The following is a 25,292-nucleotide window of genomic DNA, read 5'->3' as shown; positions in this document are numbered from 1 at the left end:
AAAAAAATTTTTTTTTAATTAAAAAAAAAAACAAAAAAACAATGCAACTTTTGAAAAGGTAAATATTATTTGAAATTCAACAATGATCATAAACAGAATAAAATTTAAATTAATAAAGCAAAGAGGCTAATTAAGTATTTCAATGACAATCATTTGAACCTATTACCTACAAAGCTATGTAACAAGTATAGTTTATAAATTATTATTGTGTTTTATTCTAGGAAAATATAATTCTACTTTAGTGAATGGTAGAGAGGGAATTATAGGGGCAAAATAAAGGAAGAGAGACTGTGGATAGTTAGCAGAAGAAGATAAGCAGTCCGCTAAATCTGCAGCCTCTCACGCAGGAAGCACTGGTTCATAAAAGAACATTTCCATTTCATCTAAGCAATGAAGGATTTTCAAACCTGGTGGTAAAAGCCTTATCCATACCCCACACTGTAAACTATCATTAGATCAATACCAAAAACCAGGAAGCGTCACCATCAAAAATAAGACAACACAAATGAAAAAATGCCTCCTACTCAAGGAGAAATCCGACCCTCAGAAAGATAAAAGATTCTCCTTCGCAATAAATAGCTCATCTTAGTGGGATGGCATAGAGACAGATCCATCAGAGACTTAGATAATCTAGGTTTATTCTATGATTTTCAGAAAGACAAACCTCTGTTTAAATAGCTGTGTGCTGTACTTCAGTTTCTGAATGGTTCAATTTCCTACCTTTAATTTATTTGTAAATATGTCCACTAGAATGCACATTTTAAAATAGATATTCTCCAGGATGCCAAGTCAACTACAGAAAAGAATTCCATGAACATTTTCTGGAATAAGTAAATGTTGTTACAACAAGACTTTTGCTGTTAAGGAACAAAAATATGGAACCAATGGTTATAACAGAAGAAACAAGTGCTGACAATTTAATCAATTCAGTATTTCACTTACCTTTGGTTTTCCACAGTACTGAACATAGTAATGAATTAATCTAATATGTCTGATCAAATATTATGTAATTTTGGGCAATTTAAAAAATATTTTATAGTACAGAAATAACCATTCTCCCTTCTGTGTTTCTCCTTTTTCTATATACCTTGAGGACATAAAGCTTTTAAGATTTATAAGCAGTAGAAAATATCTGGAAACTCAAATTTGTATTAAGACATTATTCTTTGCACAAATCCACTGACCCATTTTCTAAAGTAGAAATAACTGCCAGGTTTTTAACTTGCACTGAAAATACAATAATCACAGTTCAATAATTACATTCATACAGTACCTTGAAGACTATATTTCAAGTTGCACAACTGACATTCTTTTCCATCAAAATATAGAGCCTAAATTATAGGTAATTGTATTATGGAACATTTTGAAAAGGAGAATCCTGTTGCTTTTCTTGCATATAAATAAATTTGGATCTTTAATACTTCTTTGCATTTCCTTGCATATTTATAAACATGGCTTTACTTTTTTTTTTAACTTAAAGGAAAATATCTGACCACTTTACCGATTGACAAATGATACCTTGTTAGACAGCTGCACAGAAAAAAAAAAATAAAATCGCATATGTAACAGATTTTCAGAGACAGAAAAATAAACTTCCTTTGCAAAGAAGAATCAATATGCTCTGCAATCACTCACAAGCCATAGCACGAGGATCCACTTTTGTCTCTCCAGCAAGAACTCGAGGTATCTAAATTAAATTCACTTCACTCACCTGTTTGGCTTAGCTGGGATGTGCTTCTACTCCTTCTAGACACTATGGCAACCACTTTGGCACTCAGGCTGGATCTCCTTTTCTTTCCACCTCCTCCAACTGTACCCACAGCTGTGTCGGACTGACTGCCGTCATTATGCTCCAGTGTGTACATCTCCCCACTCACACTGGTGCTCTTCATGATGGCTCTTCCTGAAGTCCCCATCCGTCTGCCTTGCATTTTAGGGGTAAATGAACTATATTTACAAAGTAAAAACATATACGCATCCATAAATTATAGGTCAGCAAAACTGAAACTCTAAATCTAATTTATTTTGAAATAATCCAGGCAAATTTTTAGGGGGAAAAGCCAGTTGCATAGTAGTCTTACAACTATATAGCTCAAAACAATAGTATTTCAACAAGGAATCCATAAACTTTTAGTGAAAACAAATGCAACCAGTGTTATCCAAAAGGAGGTAAATGTTACTAATTTTTTAGTGTGTTACTTTCAGAGAAAAACAAGGATATTTAAATCAATAAGACAAGTTCATATACATTCCTGAGGAAAAAATATTAATAAAAAATGGATATTCTGAGTTTGCCATACAAGGTTTAAAAAAATGAAAACAGCTCTGTTCTACTTCCAACTAACAGACATCTCTTTGCCACCTGAGGCTTAATGAGTCTAGGAAACACTGCTAATGAGGCAAAAAAAAAATTGCATTTCCCTCCTACTTCCTTGTCCCCTCATGCTCCATCTCCTCCAAACTTCATCTCATTTTTCTCTTTGAGTATTTCAAATTCATATGCTCAGGTTGAGATATTCCTTTTTTTCTTTCCTACCAAAACTTACTGGTCTATGTTCCCAGACTGTACTCATTTATCTGAACAGATTACTGCCCTTCTCTCCTAAATGAGAAAATTATTGTTGAGAATTTCTAGGCACCATGTTGGTGGGAAAAAAAAAACCATCTCTACCTGCCAAAGTAAATGTATGCCTGTGAACTGGGCAGAGAGGTAGGGCAAGCAAGTTGGGAGCTATAGATGTTAGGATTCTTCAAATCCTTTAAATTACATTGCATTGCATCTAGACTGGCCCCTTTTGGTCCAATAAAGATCTAGTTTGACAGATGTGAAATGACCCTCATTATTTTATGTTTCTTTAAAATATCTGCAAAAAATTGGCCTACGTGACACTCAGCACCATCTTGATTTTCAATTTTCTATTTCTTGTTTTCAAGTACAAAGTACGTTAATAGAGTATTTTTTTTCGAGAGACAGAGGGAGAAAGAAAGAAAGCATGAGTGGGGGAGAGGGGCAGAGGGAGGGAGAGAGAGAAATGTTAATGTTTATTTTTTTTTGAGAGAGAGAGTGTGAGCAGGGGAGGGGCAGAGAGAGAAGGGGACAGAGGATCTGAAGCGGGCTCTGTGCCGACAGCAGAGAGCCCAATGAGGGTCTCAAACTCATGAACCATGAGATCATGACCCAAACTGAAGTCATATGTTCAACTGACTGAGCTACACAGGTGCCCCTTAACATAAGCATCTTTTAAGAGTGATGACATTTAATAGTCATGTTGGGATAAATCCTAATATGATTAGAAATGATAAAACAAATTGTTGGGATCATGTAATATATTTGTGGTCATATATATAATGAGTGCTTTCAGAGAAAGGGAAATTGATATATTAGGGTGAGTTGAGAAATGTGGAAAAGTGAGATTGTGGAAGACTTAGAAGCAATGGAAAAGAAACAAGACTGTTTGATCTTTAGGATCCTTCCATGAATTGAATTGAAAAATGAGACCCCTCTTTGATAGGAATCATTTGGAATTTTTAATCCCTAGTTGTATTACTTGAACTGGTCCATATCAATAATGATATTAATATTTATATTCTTTCAATTTATTCTAATCAGCTTTTCATTAACTCAAAGTTTTTAAATTCATTTGCAAATCTGATAATTCTGCTATGCATTTTATGCCAACTCTTTTTCAAAACATGAACATATAGCCAGTCCAGAATGGATTCCTGTGGGGTTTATATTCCCAACTCCAGTGGACTTTCTTTCCTGATAAATGTTCCAGTAAATTTCTTCTGTGTCCTCAGCAATTTATTTCAGTGCATTACCTAAATCTGCCACCTCTCCTTAAGTCTGCTCTTGCTACCTGCTTTTTCTACTGTTTTACTTGCAGACTTCTGCTGAAGGACATGAAGCAGTGTCACAATTTGGTCAGTTTTGCAGTCATGATGTCCATCTTCAATTAAACACCTGTGACTGAGAAATCAGTAGTTTTTCCACCTCTCATCAATCTTTGCAGCACACTCCTCACAGGAATTATTTGAAACTTCCCTTCTAATGATTTTATTTTTACCTTTATAATAAAATATGGATAAATTAACATGTACCTTTTTTCTCATTATTTCCATGAAAATTGGATTCTATTAAACTTTAAATTTGTATTTTAAAAGTTATTTCACAAAAAGTACTATTGTAAAATTTTCAACAGTGTTCTTCAGGCTATAGAAAAATTTAAAAGTATAGGGAAATGCTTTCAATAATATTTCTATCATGAAAATGTATTCAAGAAGAGCTAAGAAGATTCAAACATTTTTTAATGGATATTTAACCACAGCAATGAAATGTCCCATTACACTGACAAAATTTCTTAAAAAAATTAGGTAAATCTTTCTAGTCATTACCATATAGGGGATTAAGAAGTTATGTTATTTTGTGAATAACTGGTAGAATTTTTCCTCAAAAAATAAAATATTTTATTTAGAATCTTAAAAGCATTCTTTTTAAAAAGTATTTATTTATTTACTTAGAGAGAGAGGGAGACAGAGAGAGACAGAGAGCAATCAGGGAAGGGGCAGAGAGAGCAAGGGAGAGCGAGAATCCCACGCAGGCTCCACTCTGCCAGCACAGATGTGGCCGTTGTGGGGTTTTATCCTATGAACCTTGAGATCATGACCCAAGCCGAAACCAGGAGTCAGACACTCAACCGAATGGGCCACCCAGGCACCTCAAGAATCTTTAAAGCATTCTTATATGATATGATGACTGTGAGTAGCTTCCTAAAGAATCTAGAATATCATAATGTTCAATGAGAACATGTTAAAACATTTTCAATTCTGTTTACCTAATTGAGGGCAGAGGTTTCTGGGGTCTAATCAGTCAGGGTAGTTTAATCCATGTGAAGGTTACCATCTAAGTACAAATATGCTTTATTTTTTTATTTTTTTATTTTATATATAGAGAGAGCGTGATCTGGGGAGAGCGACAGAGGGAGAGACAGAATCTTAATTAAACAGGCTCCACATACAGCACGCAGCCCTACATGGGGCTCAATCCCACGACTTTGTGACCTGAGCTGAAATCATGAGTTGAATACTCAACCTACTAAACCACCCAGGTGCCTGAATATGCTATTTCCCTAATTTGTAGCCTTTTATTTGTTCTGCTTCAATTGCCTGGAAAACCATTCCTGTCATTTAGTCTCATCCTTCAGGATGTACTTTAAGGCTTTCTGCTTCATAAACTTCTAAGAGTCCCTCTATTGTCATGGCTATTGTTTCCCAGCCTCTATTTTCTTTTCTTTAAAAAAAATTTTTTTAATGTTTGTGTATTTTTGAAAGAGGGAAAGAGAGAGCGCATGAGCATGGGAAGGGCAGAAAGAGAAGGAGACAGAGGATCTGAAGCAGGCTCTGCGCTGACAGCAGAGAGCCCGATGTGGGGCTCGAACCCACGAACCTTGAGATCATGACCTGAGCCAAAGTCAGACCTTAACTGACTGAGCCAACCAGGTGCCCCCGCAGCCCTTTCTTTTCTATTTTTTATTGGTTATTTTAGGATTCTGATATCTCATATCAGCATGCACCTTATACATGACTAAATCTGTCACAGTATCATCCCAATTGCTAAGTGAATTGAAGATTTATTGAGTAGGGAGTAAAAAAATAGTGATGTCAGTATACAAATAGACTATGATATAACCCATCTTTAAAATTAAACAAAAAACCGTCCATATTCCTTCAATATTCCCTCTCCCTCTGGCTACTGATCTTTGCTAAAAATCTACTCAGTTGTCCATACATCCTCTCTTCCTATTCTATCCTGAACTAACTTAAATCAGGTTTTGTCCCTACTACTTCACCAAAGCTGCCTTTTATCAAAGTCACCAATGACTTCTTCACATGGCAAAGTCCTATCATTGCATAGTCCTTATCCTTTTGACTTCTCAATAAATCATGTATATGACAATGCATTTGATTCTACTGATCTTGAAACATTTTAATGATTTTCCTACCTAGTGCCTCACTGGCAAGACCTTTATCCTCTTTCATCACTAAATACTGGAGCACTTCAGTGCCTGGCCCTCTGACCTATATTCTTCCGTAGGAGACTAATTAGCTACATGTCTCATCTAGTCTCAGGCTTTACGTATTATCTGTATGCTGCAAATTCCAATTGTTTTTCTCCACCTGTCCTCAGTACTCAGTCCTGAACTTCAGATTTATATAGCCAGCTATCAAGTGACATTCTTGTTTGGATCTGTCTCTTAAACATAACATGTTCCACCCAACCAAAAAACTGCTCTCTAACTTATCGTTCATATCATATTAAAGATACCCCATTCCCCAATTTCTCAGACTAATAATTGCCCCCCTCACAGAAAAATCTAATGTGGATTTGACACCAAAAAAGAAAAAAAAAAAGCTGCCTTCCTTTTTTAATGCCATGCTTGAGCATTATCTAACAAGCCCACTTACAGGCCATTTGACTCTCTAGGGGAATGTAACACTTTTTACTTACTATTTAATCTTATAATAATTATACCACAAATATTTTAGAACTCTGTAAAGCTAGATGTTAACTTGAATAAAACTGATAAGGACAAATGATTACCATTTAGAAGAGGTGGTAACTCCAAAGGGTTATGGTTTTATTGACCTACAGAATATTATCCAGTTTTGAATCTAAATTCATAATCTTATTCCAACATTCCTTTTTGTTTTCAATGACTCTCTCTCTCTCTCTCTCTCTCTCTATATATATATATATATATACGTATACGTATATATATATACGTATATATATGTATACGTATATACGTATACGTATATATATATACGTATATATATGTATATTATATGTATACGTATATATATATGTATATATAAGTACATGAACTTCTTGGATCATCTTTGGAACCATTATATAACTCTGTTGGTTTTCTCACTAATTAATTAAAACTTAAATATTTGCTATGTGTTTTTCTTATTACTGTGTTTTAATTTTGAGAATTATATTTATTTATTTACTTTTGTGAGAGAGAGAGAGAGAGAGAGAAGAGAGAGAGAGCAGGTGAGGGAAGGGCAGAGAGAGAGAGAGAGACAGAGAGTCCCAAGCAGGCTCTGCACTGTCATTGCAGAGCCTGATGTGGGGCTTGAACTCATGAACTATGAGATCATGACCTGAGCCGAAGTCAAGAGTCAGATGCTTAACTGACTGAGCCAGCAGGTGCCCTGAGAATGTTTTTATTATGTTGGGGAGTCCCATCAAAATGCCCAAGTGGACTCTACCGGATCCAACTAAATTTTGTTGGTGGAGCAGGGCACCTCATGAACTCAAGCCCAAGGTTGCCTTTAAACAAGTCCCAAGAGAACGTGACTTTCAGTCTCTGCTTTCTTTTTACTGACTCTGGTTTTCCATGTCTCTTTGTTTCTGGTTCTTGGTAAGTTTCGCTTTTATTTCGCTTGCTTGTGACTAATGATACATTCCTCACTAATGGGAGCAACAATAGGAAATCCATCTGTGGAATTAAATCTGCTGGATGGCAGACATCAGGATATATTACAAGTTGGATGGTGAATGACAGAAAATCTGGCTTGTTCGTCTTTTTACATGTGTGTTTGCTGCTAGAAGTTCATATCACTTATGAAAATGTGTTTCCAGAACTGCCCTTGAAAGTCTGGGCTTTGGTTTCCATGTCAATTTTGGCCCTATGGTTAAGTGGTAAAACTGAAGTTGCCAGTTCTCTTGGCATGCTTAAAAATAGTCTTTATTATTGAAAACAAAAACCTCTTACTCTCTGTGCACCCTAGGGATAGCTGTCCAGGCAGACAGATATTAGATTCCAAGGTATCTGAAATTTAATAGAGCTCCTGTTCCTGATTGATCTATACAGATGAGTATTTAAGTAATTTTAATATAGGTAACTGAAGAATCTGTACAGAAAAAATAAACTGAAATTCTAATATTTTGAATATGCTTGCCTTCTAAGAAAAAAAATTCTCAAGGAATTGCTAACTCGTAAGAATTTTAAAATAAGAACTTAAATCCACACAGCGAATCCTTAGATATATCAAACTCGTTCAATAAATTTGGCTTAAAACAGTCTTATGAGAACCACAATGAGATGCCACTTCATAAACGCTAGGATAGCTATAATAAAAGAGAGACAATAACAAGTAGTGATGAGAATCGAAGAAACTAGAATCCTCATACATTGCTGATGGGGAAATAAAATGATGCTGCTGCTTTGGAAAAGTGTGACAGTTTAGTTAAACTTAGATACAGTTCAATGAAACTCAAGAGTTACTGAATGACTCAGTAATTCCATTCAAAAGTTAAACGTAGTTACCATATGACCTAGCAATTCCATGCCTAGGTGCATACTCAAGAGAATTTAAAACACATATCCATATGAAAAATTACATATGAATACTCATATCAACATAATTCTTTATAGTTAAAAAGAGGACAACTTAAATGTTCACAAACTGATGAATGGAGAAACAAAATGTGGTATATCCATACAATGGAATATTATCAACCATAAAAAGGAATGAAGTACTGATTCATGCTATAAACATGGATGAAGTTAAAAACATACTATGTGAAAGAAGCTAGATACGCAAGGCTACTTATTGTATGATTCCATTTAAGTGGAATGTCCCATAGTCAAATCCATGGAGACAAATGTAGATTAGTGGTCACTGGGAGCTAGAAGGAATGGGAAGTGAGTATTAATGGGTATGGGTTTCTTGTGAGGGATGATAAAAATGTTCCAGAATTAGATAGTTGTGATGACTGCACACCTAATTGTGACTATACTACAAACCACTAAATTGCATCATTTCACAGGATAAATTTTATGGTATGTGAATTTATCTCAACTTAAAAAAAGTTTTATGTCTTCTTACAGATTTCCTCAGGATGGTATATAATACAAGCACAAAATCTTACTTTATTTTTAAAGACTTAGGTTGGTTTTCATAGACAGATTAACCTAGAATTCCTAAACTTCCTATACTGGTTTTACTTAATGGGTAAGTTAACATTTCTTCCAATAATGTTTGAAATTATAAAAAATGTAAAATTATGTAATAACTAAATTGAACTATAATTGTGATTAAAGTCTGATATCAATAGTAATTAAGCTGGTTGGAATGTCAGCTTAAAATTTCCAAGTGATTAATTAGTTAACTTTAAGATTTAGCATTAGCATTATATTTCATTAATTAATAAAAAATATCTTTGAATGTCTGAATAACTGCTAACTAAGTCAGAATATAAAACTTGGTCAATAACCAAGGAATGAATACACACACACACACACACACACACACACACACACACACATATACATACTTTAAAAATGCCTAGTTTTCATATGGTATCCAGTAGCTTTTCCTTTGATAAGGTTTATCTTCATTTTTGCAATTTTAAGAAAATGTCTAAGGGATACTGTAGGCATGTTGCTTTGTTATGTGTGCTATGTAACTTGCTGGTGTGCTAAATTTCTTGTATATGACAGCCTGCTATGCCTGATTTTCTACCTCTGAGTGTTCTCTATGAGACAGAAGCTTAGCTTAGAATTGTAACTGGGGTGCCTGGGTGGCTCAGTGGATTGAGCACCTGACTCTTGATTTCAGCTCAGGTCACGATCTTGTGGTTCATGGGATCAAGCCCTGCATCATCAGGCTCTGTGCTGACAGCACGGAGCCTGCTTGGGATTCTCTCTCTCTGCTCTTCCCCCTGCCCCCTCTCAAAATAAATAATAAAAATAAATTTAAAAAATAAAATAAAATAAAAGTTGTAACTAATATTGATGGTTGGTTCCACACTAGGTAAAATATATGGATACAAATTCAAGGTAATAGATGTGTTTTTATTTATCAAAGGAAAAGAAGGACATCATTGCTTACAGTAAAATACCTAGAATGTGAATGAAGATAGTAAACGGACAGAACTTGAGTAGATACATTAAATTGTAGAAGGTTTGAGGAAAAGTGAATTATTTACCCTGTTTTATTGTAGTTGTGAACAGTAAGCCTGAAGGGCAAAAAAATAAAACTTTGACAAACTGGCTCCATTTGATGTAAATATTCACAATATAATAAAAGAGGTTTGTGAGTCATTTGCTGACAAAGTATAAAAATGCAAGATTAGAATCAGGTTTTCAGTTAAAATGACTAACTGATCTTAGAATATTTAGTTGAGAACAAATTTCATTTAACCAGAAGTGGCAAGCCGACCATTAGGAATAGGAGTTCTACTTTATATATAGAACCAGTATATGCAAAGTCTGTACTATGGCTTACAGGATCCTAGAACTACAGATAATAAAAAAAAAGTTCATATACTGAATTTAGCACAATTTTAGGGATCTCATAGGTACTGCAAAGGATGTCTGGTGGTGATTTTCACTTTGGCTCACACTGTAAATAACACAGATGTACAATGCTTGCTGTAAAATTACTATAGGTAACTTTTATCATTTTAAAAAAGTTCTCAGTTTGCTAAGATATTTTATCATATATATGTGATGAATTTTATCAAATATTTTTTGGTTCTATTGAGATGACGATATAATTTCTTTAATTCTGTAATGAATTACATAGAGAAAATGTTAAACAAATGTTGCATTTATGGAACAAATATTTTTGACATAATGTATTTTCATTCTCTCAAAATCAATCTATCCATTCATTCATCTATTATATATCTATCTTGATTCAATTTGCTAAAACTTTGTTTCAACTACTTTAGTGAGATTTGGGTTTATAATTTTCCTGTGTTATAATGTCCTTATCAAATTTATCAAGGATAGGCTGGCTTCACAAAAATATTTTTGGAAGTATTTTTACATTTTATTCTCTAGAAAAATTGGTAGAAGCCTGAGAGAATTATTTTTTAAATATTTGGAATAATTTATCAGTGAGCCCACCTGGGTAAGGAGTTTTCCTTGTGGGGAGCATTAAAATAATTACGGAATCAGTTAAAAAACAGATATAGTACTCTCATGGGGCGCCTGGGTGGCTTAGCCAGTTAAACATCCAACTTCGGCTCAGATCATGATCTCACAGTCATGGGTTCGAGCCCCACATTGGGCTCTGTGCTGACAGTTCAGAGCCTGGAGCCTGCTTCAGATTCTGTGTCTCCCTTTCTCTCTGCCCCTCCTCCACTCATGCTCTGTCTCCCTTACCTCTCTCTTTAAAAAATAAACATTAAAAATTTTTTTAAAAAACCAGATACAGGACTCTTCAAAGTTTTTATTTTTTATGTCATTTTTGGTAAGTTGTGCTTTCTAAGAAATTTGTACATTTCGTCTAAGTCAGGTTTAGGCAAACTTAATTTCATAAAGGGCCATATAGTAAATATTTTAGGTTTTGTGGGACAGACTGTCTCTGTTGCAATTATTCAAGTTTGCTATTGTGGTGGGTGAAGAGCCATAGATAATATATAGGCAAATGAGCATAGATGTGTTCCAATAAACCTTTTTTTTTTCCCACAAAAATAGGCAGTGGGCCAGATTTGGCTTGTTGGTCATAGTTTGGCTAACATTGATCTGAATTATAAAATTTATCGGCATACAACTGTTTGTACCATTTAAATATCTGTGTATTCTTCACTGAGATCTTCCTTTTTTCATTTCACGACAGTGGATATGTGTATTTAGACCATTTACTTTAAAAAAAAAATTTAATGTTTATTTATTTTTGAGAGAGAGAGAGTGAGACAGAGCGTGAACAGGTGAGGGCCAGAGAGAGGGAGACACAGACTCAGAAGCAGGCTCCAGGCTCCGAGCTGTCAGCACACAGCCTGACACGGGGCTAGAACCACAAACCATGAGATCATGACCTGAGCCAAAGTGGGGTACTCAACCAACACTGCCACCCAGGTGCCCCAAGACCATTTACTTTTGATGGAATTACTGATATAACTGGAATTGACTCTATCACTTGCCACTTATTTTTAATAATCATGTTTCTTCTTTTACTTCTCCATTTTGCCTAACTAGATTAATTCTGTGTTTTTTTTCTCCACTATCAGCATTTGAATTATGTGTTCTTCTATTATTTATTAGTGGACACCCTAAGGATTAAAATATGTACCTTGACTTATTAGAAACTTCATTAAATTATACATTTTAACACTTTCAGAAGAATGCAAAAATTTTACAACAGCTTAATTCTACTTCTTTCATTTCTACCTTTTACCTAGGTGTTTTATATATTTTACTTCTACATATGTTGTAACTACCACAAGATGTTGTTGTTATCATCATTAACTCTTTCCAGTATTCATTCTTTCCTCAAATTTAGTGTTTCTGACTGGGGACATTTTCCTTCAACATGGAGTACAGGTCTATTGGTGATGAATTATCCTACTGGTTTTTATTCTAGTATTCCTTCCTTCCTTCCTTCCTTCCATTACTTCCTTCCTTCATTTCTTCCTTTCTTGTCTGTAGGATATGTTTGAAGGGTAATATTTATTAAGGATAAAATTTTAAGTTTGAAGTTTTAATTTTTTTTCTAAAGCATTTTTTCTTTTGGTTGTTCCATTGCTTTTTGGCTTTCATGGTATCTGTTGAAATTTCAACCAGTCTTATATCGTTGCTTCAGTGAAGCACTCAATGATAATGTCTTCTTTTTTTCTGCTCTTTTTCTGCTTCTGATTCTTCATAAAAGTGTTTTTTTAGTTTTCAGTACTTTGATCATGATTTTGATAGATTTTTTTCTCTTTACACACCTTGAGGTTTTTACAGGATTTTGGACTTATAATTTGATGTATTACATTAATTTTGGAAGACCCAGCTAGTACCACAGTATTCAAGTATTGTTTATGCCATTTCCCCTCCTTCTGGAATCCCAATTACATGTATATTAGACTTTTTCATTATGCTCCAAAAGTCTCTTAGGGCCTTCTCCAATTTTTTTTTTTCTCTTTGTGCACTGATTTATATACTTTCCACTGACCGACTCAAGAATTCTCTGTTCTATTGCTTCTAGCATGCCATTAAACCCACCTATTAATTTTTTTTTATATCTTTTAGTTTTAGGATTGCCATTTAACTTTTTAAAACGGGTTCCAGGTCTCTGTAGAAAACATCCATCTTCCTTTGTTTTCTGGAATATATTAATCATGGTTATTTTAAAGGCCTTATATAAAAATTGTATTGTTGGTTGTAGTCAGTTGGTCCTTTTTTATTAATTTTTTAATCATGCCCCATAAATTTTAATTAGATGCCAGACACTGTGGATGTTCACTCTCTGATTTTCCTTCAGTAAGGGTAAAATTTTAGAAGTCATCTTATTCCTGGTCAGACTTGATTTTAAAGCTTTGCCATCACTTGTAGAGTGTAATGCTTATTCCCAGAGTTTGGCTTTTCTGAAATTTGTATAAGAAATCAAAGTATTTTTTCATTTTTTAAAAAAAATGTTTGTGTATTTTTGAGGGAGGGAGCGAGAGCGAGAGAAAGATAGTGTGAGCAAGGGAGGGGCAGAGAGAGGGAGACACAGAATCTGAGGCAGATTCCAGGCTTTGAGATGTCAGCACAGAGCTGGACATGGGGCTTGAATTCACAAGCAGTGAGATCATGACCTGAGCCAAAGTCAGACATTTAACTCACTGAGCCACACAGGCTCCCCCCCACCCCAAAGGTATTTTTCAAGCCCCTCTGACTGCAGAAACTGAAGGCAATCTGTATCTCCCCAGCATTGGGCACCCGCTGGAATCTTTGCTCAGCTCTTTAATCTTCCAGCTGCTGCTTTTTGTTTGGTTTCTTGGAGTCTTTCTCTGTGCACGATCACATTGGTCGTCAACAGATTTCATTAGGGGAATCTATAGCAAATTTTGGAGCCCTCCATGCAGTTTCCAGCTCTGTGTCTGACCTGTGATCTGTATCCTTAGCCCAGTAAGACCGCTGCTTTCTGCTTGGGCTCTATTATCCCATGTCACTGAATTGGAAATACCTTCAAAGAAAACTGGGGCAAATTTGGCACGTATTTCATATTCTTCTCTTCTTTCAAAGACTGAAGTCCTTAAAATTTTTACCAATTTAATTGCTTCCAAATACCCTAAAACATTTGCTTGTTTGTTTTTGTAGTTTTAGAGGTAGGAAGGTTAATCTGATACAAACTATGTTGTCATGCCCGGAACTGGATGGATTGTGTCATCTTATTGCTTATTTTTGAATAATGGTAGAGTTATCCAGACCAGTGATGTTTTCAAAAATATCCATAAGGTTAGTAATGAAGGTGTATGTATTATAATTGTGTTACAGAAATTTATTTCTTTGCAAACTACATCAAATAGCTTTTGCCATATTGATCCCTATGCATCCCCCCCCAATAGCCTCTCTGCCATAGCTAACTTGTGAGGCTTCTCCTCTGAGTTGATGTCATCTGCTACTCTGAGGCATAAAACATACAGTGTTTTCCAGTGCTAAAACTGTCCCTCGTTCTTGCAGATTGTAGATGGGAATTTTTCTGATGGGGCTTTCCAAAGCTGTGTCATTTATTTTAGAGAGCTCCACATTCTATTCAATAGGTGAATAAGTCAGCATCTATTCTTGGTGTTTTTCCTCATTTTAGTCCAGATTTCACTGAATTTGAAAACTGTTTTCTATCATTTATAATTTAAAGATGTAGTTGTCTCCTAGGTTCATGGTAGATGAGGTTTTTAGTTTCTTTCTTAAAAAATTTGGTTAGTTTTCAGCTGGCAATTAGAGAGGAATAAACACCTCTGTTCTCTGTAATCTTCAGTGTATGATCATGAGTTCTATTTAAGAAGCAAAATCAATAAGTCCTGATGACTCATCTCAATATGCATTCTCAATGGGAGTGATATGCTTCCAAAGGGTAATAACTGGTTCATGGTGGAGGTAAGAGGAGTAAACATTTCTTAGATAATATAATAGTTTGTGGTCCTCTAAACAGCCACAGTATATAAACAGATACAGTGTTATCTGCAATATTAAAATGTCACGTGGAAAGGACAATTAGGAAAACAACATCTAAAAGGCTTCTTAGGGGGTTGATAATGGTAAAAACATTGAGGAGCAATGCATTAGAAGGAGGACAGGCGAGAGTTAAAAATTAGGGTGGCTTCCAGTTTTTTGTTGATTTGGGAGCCAGGTGGAGAATAGGGTGGGAAGAATAGAACTACTCTGTTCAAATATTAGGTAAGCCAATATGTTTTTATATTTGTTCTAAGAAAAATTTTAGTATCTTAATGGCTGCAAATAGCTACTTAAAAATATATATCCTCATGTATTTCCAGGCTATTGTAAATGTAATTAAATATATATTTGTAACACACACACACACACACACACACACACACACTGTTCAACAAAAGCTGGTGTACAATATTCAGTGAATACCAAAACATTAAAAAATCATCTCATATCACACATTTCTTATATGTCAATATGCCTATCTGGATGAAAAACTTCCTAAATACATTCTGTAGACAACATGCATTGATTGCTTATGGGTACTTATCTAAGCTCTAAATCTTCTCCATGGACATGTAGCTGTTTCTACCTCCAATATATCCACACATCTCTGTTCAGTGACATGCTGTCCATGAAATTTTAATTACAGTTGATTCTTGAACAATGTGAGGGCCAAGGGTGCTGACTCCATGTACAGTCAAAAATGCATATAACTTTGATTCCCCCCAAATTTAACTACTAACAGTCTATTGTTAACTAGAAGCCTTACCAATAAACACAGTTGATTAATATATTTTGTATGTTATATGTATTATATACTGTATTCTTTCAATAAAATAAGCTAGAGAAAAAGAAGTGTGAGGAAGAAAATCATAAAGAAGATAAAATACATCTACAGCACTGTACTTCATATATTGAAAAAAAATCTTCTGCATATAAGTGGACCTGGGCAATTCAAACCATGTTGTTCAAGAGTCAACTGTACTTGTGGTGAGATAATGATCATTCTCTTAGGTGTAGCAAATATTTTGTATCAATATGTAGAATTGAAGACCTATGATAAATGTTTTTATTGTTTTGTTTTTTTGCTTTTCAGCAACCTGTACTGGACATGCCTCCCAGTTACACTGCTTCCCCCTTGAATAATAAAAAAAAAAGGTCATACACATTTGCTTGTGTTCAAGTGTGATGGGTCTGGTATCTTGTCATCTTGGCCACAGCTGACTGAATCAGATTGGCATCTGAATTGAAAGTAGCTTCTAAGGGCAGGCAGGCAGCCTACAGACTGTCTTGGCTTTGGGACTCTGATTACAAAATGCTCTCTATTTGATGATTACTAATTGCTCCTTTGATCAGAGGCCCACCCATTTTCCTTCCTTAAATTCCAACATCCTGTGAGCTCGAAGAATCTCTTCTTCCATTTTAGCTGTAATCTCCCTTAACTCCTTACATTATTTTTCCATTCCCCAGCTACCATTCTTCCTTACATCTCCAGTGGTCCTTTCTCTGCTGGAGCTCCTTTCTGTCCTCATTTTCCTGGCCTCCGCTCCCTCCACCTCCTCCTTTGATGTCCTGGACTGCTATTTTCTCAACACCTTATATCTCACTTCAGCTCAAGATCTGATTCTCCTTGCCTTGCCCTGCCACCTGCTAACTAAGGATAAAGTCCCTAAGGCCACAGGTCTTCTTGCTTTTTATACATACAATTATATTCTTATTCATTAATTTCATTTTAAATATTACCCTTTAAGTGAGTAAATTCAAAAACTCAAGAAATAGTAATGCATTAAATATTAAACACCTATTCTAGCAATTCGGTAGATGATACATTCTGAAAATCTCTTCACTCTTAGATGCCTAGAAATTAAGTGAAAATTGCAACAAATACCCATTCCAATTAACAAACCCAAGTTCACAAGAAAGGCAAATCCCCTTAGCCAAAATACCAAGAGGGAACTGAAAACAGATTGCTTAATGGATTATGAATGTCTTGGGAGGTTTTGCAGATGAGAAATTTAGAGCAGACCTAGTGGGGAGATAGAAATGAAATCTCTGTAGCAGCCAAGGCCCTTAAATAACAAGGAAAAACTCGGGTCTTCCCTAAGCCTTAATGGCCCTCACTGGTGACATTCTAATGCATATATTTCAGGAAGACAGGGAATACTCTCAAAATGAAAGTCTCAGACATATGGGAAATAGTTAGCAAAGAAACTAGAAAATACGTGGGTCAACCTAAAGCATTTAAAAGCAAAATAACATCCAATAATGGGAGAAAGAAAACAGCATATAGTTAAAACACTGGAAAAATATGTAAATGGTAGCAGGATGATAGCAGAGATAAAGTGTACTACAGTGATTTTTTTTTCCTAGGAGGGAATGGAGGTACTATTAACTTTAAATGTATTATTTAACTAATATATATTTGAAACACTAAACTCGGCACTAAAATCATAGAAATAGTATAATTTCCAGAATGGTAGAGGGGAGAAATGAAATAAATGCAATTTAATTAAAAACCAATTGGGAAAGGGGAAACATATAATAATAAAAATGGAAAATATAAAGTAGGATAGAAATCCAAATATATAATAAATCAAATAAATGCAAGCTGATTAAGTAGCCAATTAAATGATAGAGATTGTCAGACTAGAAGAAAAAAAACTAAATCAGTTGTATGCCATTTATAAGAGATATAACTAATACATATGGTCACAGAAAGGTTGAAAGTAAAAGGATGTGAATAGTTTGAATAGTAATTAAAAAATTATATTTTCATATAAGACAAAACAGACTTTAAACCAAAAGAATACTATCATTAGAGATAAACAGGTTCACTACACAATGATAAAAGGGTTAAACTACCAGTTAATTGGTAATTCCAGCTCAATTCTAGCTCTACCACATATTGGCCATGTGCCACTTATTTGTAAAACCAAGTTATTAGTAATTACACTATAGGGCTGTTATAGCGATAATGATCTTGCATGTGAATAATGTATCAAAATGCCTGGTACACAAAAAAAGATACTTAATAAATCACAGTATTTTTAATACATTGAAAATATAATAGGGGCACCTGGGTGGCTCAGTTGGTTAAGAGTCTGACTCTTGGTTTTGACTCAGGTCATGATCTCAGGGTCATGAAGTCAAGCTCTACATTGAGTGCCATGCTCAGCGTGGAGCCTGCTTAAGATTCTCTCTCCCTCTCTCTCTCTGCCCCTCCCCCACTTACATGCATGCTCTCTTTCTCAAAAACATTAATAAAATAAAAATATAACAAAATACATGTTACATAGTTATGGCAAAATTATGAAAGTAACGCATGAAATAGGTGTAGTTTGAAAAGCACTGGTTCAAAGTAAAAGGATATTGTATCCATTCCAAATAATAGGATAATTGACACAGAAATATGAATATTTACCCAAAAAAGGGGATATTTAACGTTTATAACAAGAGTTCATGCCTGGTGACCAATAAAACAATTATCTGCCAGCGGACATAATACAGCTAAATTTATAATCCCCATGTGGTTCTCCAATAAGCAAATATAAACATGCAAACATACCATGTTAAATAGAAAATTAAGAATCTGTTAGAAATTTTCCATTATATATTTTTTGGCATGAAAACATAGTCCTTTCAAAACAGTCCTCCTGCTAATTTGATAGCTACTATAGTACTGAGCATCCTTAATACAGCTGATCTGTGTGGTAATTACAACACATCAAAGACAAAGGGGTGACAGAACTGGCCCTTGAGGAAGTCCTCATGTGCTGTGAAAATCAGCACTGAAGCAAAGTCAGTCCACATCTTAGCAACAGGTGGGGTTTCTTATACTTAAACCTGATCTTTTAGAAGCAGAACACTCCTATCTATACCTGGCATGAATCCAAAAGGTGGTACTGCTGGACATCAGTCATAACCTCAGACTAAATACACTGTTCCTCGCCTCTGTGTCAATCACAAAGATCACAACTGCAAACATATCCTGTAAGGTAAAGAGGAATTTGCATTTGGGGGACAGATTTTTCTTTCTTTGAAAAGTATTCCCAGGGAGTAAAATGGTTGTATTTGAAAGTTGCTTTAATATTAGGATCCATAACTTGTGGTATTTTCCTTGCACTTAATATATACATAAACTTTACAGATCTTTAATAATATGTTACACTGAAGATATGCTGTTAGCAGCATGTCAGTTAATTTTTCTTATATATTGTGGGGAAAATAATAATTAAGCAGGGAGAATTATCCTTATTTTATTTAACAACAGAATGTTAAATATGTAACTTCGTTTAGGATAATTAAATTAGAAAACTATTGGAAAAAAACTTATACACAATTATGAATAAACTTGAATAAATTTTACATATTCTCTTCCAAAGACACAGTGAATTCTTTTTCTTTAAAGAAAATTTTCTAATTATCATTATCTATGATCTCCATTGACCATGCTCTTTATATCTATCTATCTATCTATCTATCTATCTATCTATCTATCTATCTATCTATTTTTAAGTGTTTGTTTAAGAGAGAGAGAGAGAGCAAGCAAGGGAAGGGCAAAGAGAGAGGGAGAAAGAGAATCTCAAGTAGGCTCAACGCTGTCAGCAAGGAGCCCAACACAGGGCTTGATCTCATGAACCATGAGATCATGACCTAAGCCAAAGTCAAGAGTCAGACGCTTAACCTACTGAGTCACCCAGGTTCTCCAAACATGCCCTTTAAAATATTTTAAATTTAAAAAGAATCTATAATTCACTTCTACCAGAATAAATAAAATTAGAGGGAAGTAGATTTCTATAAAAACAAGTCACAATGTACTTTTAAAACTCCATGTATATAGTGTATACTTTTCCCGCATATGACCAGCCACTAAGGCCTAATTATAATCATTTCTACAGATAACCCCATCTTTATAAGATATTCCAGGTTGCTATTAACTTTTGATAATTTATTATAACTGACCATTTTCACTGTCTGTTATGTAGTAAGCATTTATCTGACATTCCCAGAATTTAACTGACATTCCCAGAATTTAACTAAATACATCTTAGTATAAATCTATAATGAATTGGTAGAATAGAAAGGTAAAAACTAAGCAGATTGGTGCTGTTTCAAATGAGACCAGTGCTGCTTTACTTCAAACTGCAGTCTTAAATGGTTTGTAAGGAAGAAACTTACCAGGAAAACCTACTCACCTGTCTCAAGAGCTCTGTAACTTGCTGTTATCAAGACTGCTGTGTTACTTATATTCAGTTATTTTGTTTATATGTATGGCATGGTATAATAATTTAAATGTATGGCACATTCAGTCATATGGTGTATTAATAAGAATGTTATAGTAATTTTATGGAACCCTTTTTAAAAGGCTTATGGTACATTCTTTCCATTTCTTTATAGCTTTAATCTGGTCACAGGAAATAACAGTGGTAATGACTCATCAATCTTGGACTATTAAAACTAAGATGAAACTATGAAAGAAGCCACTAGAAGATTGCTAAAATATCTTTCCTTTCTCAGATATTCAACATCCAGTATCTGGATTTCCCTGATATTTTCCTCTATTTCTTTTCAGTACTCTTGTTGATCTCAATAGACTGTTTTTCCACAGCACAACAGGCAAGCATGCAAAATTAAGGGTGGATAGCTCTAAAAAATTCCCTCTTGATCGCTCTTAATATGTTCAGTGTCATTAGGCATAATAATTAGTAAGTATATAAAAATTAAAGTTTAATTTGTTCTTCTAAGCTATTAATGTAGCAAGTGATTTTGCAGTTAAGTATTTCTCAAATATCACACACAAAAAAATCCAAAGATTATTTTTAAATGTTATCTTGTATTCCCTTGTGGAATTAAAGAACTATTATGAAACAAGGTACATTTGAAATTGTCTGTAACATTTTTCCAACATAACTGTAGTATCAATTGATTTTCCAGAAGATATTAACCTAACCTATTTATTTTCTATCACAATTAAAAATTTCAAATAATTTAACCTATGTCTTAAAACTCCCCCCCAAATATAAACCTATTTCTTTCAGTATATGTTTACTAATCATTATGCCTATACAAATTGCCAAATTTTAGTAAATTTATGGCTGCAAGATTATTATTTGTATATAGAAGATAGTGTTTCTTAAAAAAAATTCATGCCATACTAGTACTCATATAAGTAGCTTTGAAGAAATGAATGAATGCATGAATAAAGTCTCCTACCACCTTAAAAAAAAAAAACCTTCAAGTCTTTCAACCTATGAATGTAGAAAACAAAGGCAATTGCTTTTGAAAGTATTCTTCCCAAAAGAGATACCAAAAAGGTCAAATACTAGTGACATCAAATTTGCACTTCAAGTTTGTTTATTAAAATCCAGCTTGCTCTAGAAAGCCAACTTTGCAGATCTAGGAGAACATATATTACAAATGTGAATGCTGTTGGAAAATAGTTTTGACAAAGCTTCTAAAATTCTGTAACACCTGAGAACAACTATAGGATTATGCCTGCATTTGCTGCATGGTTTTGTATGAAACATCTGAAATATGTCTGCCTGGAAAAAAAATGATATGCGATAAAGATGAAAAACAAGTTCAGAGCTATACCAAGAAAATTCATCTCCTTTCTGAGATGAAAATCTTCTTAAATTTAAAAGTGAACAGAGAACTCAGAAGCTCAATATATTCTTTCTGGCTTCTAGTATATGCACATTTTTTATTGTCAATTGTGCCACTTCTACTAATATACTGTACATATTTTGTGGTTGGATGGAAAAACATTCTTTGAGGAACACTTAAGAAAATACTAAATTAAAATTGTAAGGCACATCAAGAAATATCTGAAACCTAGAAACCTCAATCTTTATCGATACTTACTATTTTGAAGTATTAAGTGTTGATTTTTTAAACATTTTTTTTAATGTTTATTTTTGAGAGAGACAGAGCGTGAGTAGGGGAAGGGCAGAGAGAGAAGGAGACACAGAATCTGAAGCAGGTTCCAGTCTCTGAGCCGTCAGCACAGAGCCTAACACAGGGCTTGAACTCATGACCCGTGAGATCACAACCTAAGCAGAGTTTGACGCCTGACAGCCCCCCAGGTGCCCCAAGTGTTGATTTTCTATTGTAAGAATCACACAATTATTTAAGCTTCAATTGTTTTAATCCTTGAAAATTAAAAAAAAAAAACTTTCATTCATTATATCTACACAAGATTATTTACCTTAAATGCAAACATCATAGTTTACTTTTTTTTCCTACTATAGCCCCCCTGCATATGTAAGCTTTAAAAACATGAAACATATTTTGGACTATTTTGAATGAACTATTCAGAATGCATCTGGAGGAAGGGATACTCCTTCTCAAGTCACACAGAACCATGTGGTTTAGCTAGCTGCATACTTGAGTAGATAAGATATTTGGTACATAATCATCTCAAACACAAAAGATTCAAGTGATGGCCCATGAATCTCTACCACTCTTTGAAAATGATATTTTAGAAATTGTTCATCCAAACATATTTATATTTTTCAACCTATAGACATCCTATAAGTGCTTAATTCTATTTGTCCTCAAACAGGCTTTGAAACAACTGTATAGTCTTTTATCTTTAAGGCAGAAAAAGATGCTAATTAACTAAAAAAGATTTTCTCAAATCGCTCACAAGAACTTTTCAATATACTAATTGATATCCTGTGAAAAAGAACATTGTGGAATAAGTTTGGTACATTTTGGAATAAATAAAGACAAACAAATTGTTTCAAGAGAAAACTTCCCAGGACCTTAAAAACAGTAACATGTACTGTGAATCATAAATAGGAAATTGTAGTAAGGAACATCTGGAAAACTATAAATTGCACAGAAGGTTGTGCAGCCCATTTCTTATTTCACATGTGCTTATTTCAACATTTTCTTGGTTTATAATATACTTGGTTAGAGGAAATCAAAACTCTACATGGTATTTTAAGTACCTACATACTATGCTTTTATATAATGTGGATAAGATCATGTCATATAGTTTCTTTCTATAATCCTTTATGAGAATACTAGGTATTTGATTGGCTTTTAGGGTACTGAATACTGTCTTTGGAAATGCTATAATGTCCTCTCAATCCTTGTGTTGATTTTCAGAATGAAACTCATCCAACACATCATATAATAAAACATGTCTTGTGTCATAGGAAAATTTGAATATATATATTCCATATATTTTCAAGTTTTCATATATATATATAGATATATCTATCTATCTATCTATCTATCTATCTATCTATATATATGTATCTATCTATCTATCTATCCAGATAGATAGATAGATATAGAATGAGCCCATAAAAATAGATTTAGGGCATCTGGGTGGTTCGGTCAGTTAAGCATCTGACACTTGATTTAGGCTCAGGTCATGATCTCATGGTTCGTGAGATCAAGTCCTGTGTCTGGCTCTGCACTGACAGTGCAGAGCCTGCTTGGGATTCTCTCTCTCTCTGCCCCTGCCCTGCTCATGCAGGCTCTCTCTCTTTCTGTCTCAAAATAAATAAATATATATTTTTCTAAAAATTGAAAACAGAGATTTAAACTCTTAAATGGATTATAATCCCCTTGAGTATGTAGCCTAGGCATTATACTTTAAGTTAGTGTTGGAAATAATGGTGTCTTCTTTCATGATAGGAATTCAAAAGTTTGCTGCTACTTATGACATATAAATGCATTCTATCATCATAATTGATCAAACTTGTTCATCTTTTATCCATGAACCTGAATAAATAGAATTTTAAAACCTATGCAGATGTTAGTTAAAAAAAAAAAAGAAATGAGAAGCAGTACTATAATGAGAACAATCATTGTGTTATTTACGACAATAGGGAATATTTAAAGGCTGATGAGCCTGCAGACATTGTTCCAATAAGAGAGACACAGCATTTCTATATTGACATCATTCTGTTCTTTTTTTTTTTTTTTTCATTCCAAAACCTCCTCTCAGGATTTTACCACATGGTTGATGATGGATGCAAAATAACTGTGTGTGTGTGTGTGTAGAGGTGCGCTTGTGTGCCTATGAGGATATGTGGGGAGAAGAATGTATATGAAAAGATAACTAGACTGAAGTCAGAATAAAGAGCTACCCATATCTCAGTTTTCCTCTCTCTTCCTCCTAAGTATTCTAAGAAATCAAAAGTATACCACATACAGAGAATCAATCACTGGCCTAAAGTATGGGACTACAAGAAAAGTAATTCTTCATGTTAGCTTAAGGGGAAATTTGTTTAGTCATTAGCTTTAGGGAGTAAATTTACATAATCCACTTATATATAAAAATAAACAACAACCCTCTCAGCTCATATGTGTTCTAAGTTGCAGAGAAGGGAAAGGGAGCTGAAAACAGAAATGCCTAGAAAAAACTGATTTAGCACTTATATTTAGCACTTTTATTTACATTTAGCACTTATATTTAGCACTTTTAATAATAAGAAATTATTTGTACCCTTCTTAGGTCCATGCCTATTCACACCACCTTCAATAAGTAAGAAAAGTCATGTGAATCAAGGAGACAAAGAATCCTCTATCTTTTGTTTCCTATCTTGACACAGTTATAATTAGTGTTGATTTCTTAAACTGGCATTATCCCACAAAGTAACACTGGTTCCAATATCCTACCACGTAGTTTCTTCTGAACCCCTTTGTATGAAATCACAGTCCTTTATTGCACTACCTAGTTTCTGTTCTTTGCTTTCTTCCTCAAAAATCACACAGCCAACTTTCTCCTAAAGACCAAGTTTTGAAGAATACTATTCTCTTGAAATTTCAAGAAATAAAAATGGGCCCACAAATTATTCCTGTAATTGACTAGTAATATGAATTCTATTAACCAGTAATATTTTATAGTGTAGGACTCAAGGTACTTGCCTCTATTGTGAATATAAATAGAAATTACTTTAAGATTTAGTTTATAATTATTCAGTAAGTTGTTTTTAGTGATTAAATGTGAAAAGTACTTGTTGAAGTCCTATTTATCAATAATTTTGCTAAACTGAATAGGTTTTGAAACATAATATCTTAATATTTCAATTAAAAGGAATCCATTAGAATAATTTTTACCCCTTGATCCTAAGCAGCTCAATGGGGCTATGTCTTTTAGCTCTTCTAATTCTATTTTAAGTTTTAGGGAACATCATATTCTGTTAGGATCAGATGCTAAGAATATCATAAATAGAGATAAAGCATATTCTATTAACATCTTCATCAAAGTTGAAATTGCTCATGTAGATGATCAGAATATGACACTGTTAATTAACAGTAAGACAATTACTCTCAATTTGCTTTAGCAGATGATGGAGGTACAGGGAAATCCAGGAAGAAGGAATGCTT

At 34.1% G+C, this 25,292-nt stretch overlaps 1 protein-coding gene across 44 annotated transcripts in view; it reads right to left on the bottom strand.

Annotated features, from left to right (window-relative positions):
* RIMS1 (regulating synaptic membrane exocytosis 1) overlaps nt 1–25,292 on the bottom strand; it is a 490,576-nt gene that overhangs the window by 74,562 nt on the left and 390,722 nt on the right. For 29 of the 44 annotated variants that reach the window (XM_078447085.2, XM_078447067.2, XM_078447075.2 and 26 more), the window contains one exon: nt 1,712–1,947. The exons of the other annotated variants lie outside the window; for them this stretch is intronic. In XM_078447085.2, coding sequence (XP_078303211.1) covers nt 1,712–1,947 — 236 coding nt within the window. The remainder of the gene's footprint in view (nt 1–1,711; nt 1,948–25,292) is intronic. 44 annotated transcript variants of the gene reach the window in all.

This window comes from Panthera onca, chromosome B2 (genome assembly GCF_046562875.1).
Source record: "Panthera onca isolate mPanOnc1 chromosome B2, mPanOnc1 haplotype 2, whole genome shotgun sequence".
NCBI classification, from domain to species: Eukaryota; Metazoa; Chordata; class Mammalia; order Carnivora; family Felidae; genus Panthera; species Panthera onca.
The sequence above is the reverse complement of the archived record's forward strand: the minus strand, read 5'-3'. Positions and strand labels throughout refer to the sequence as shown.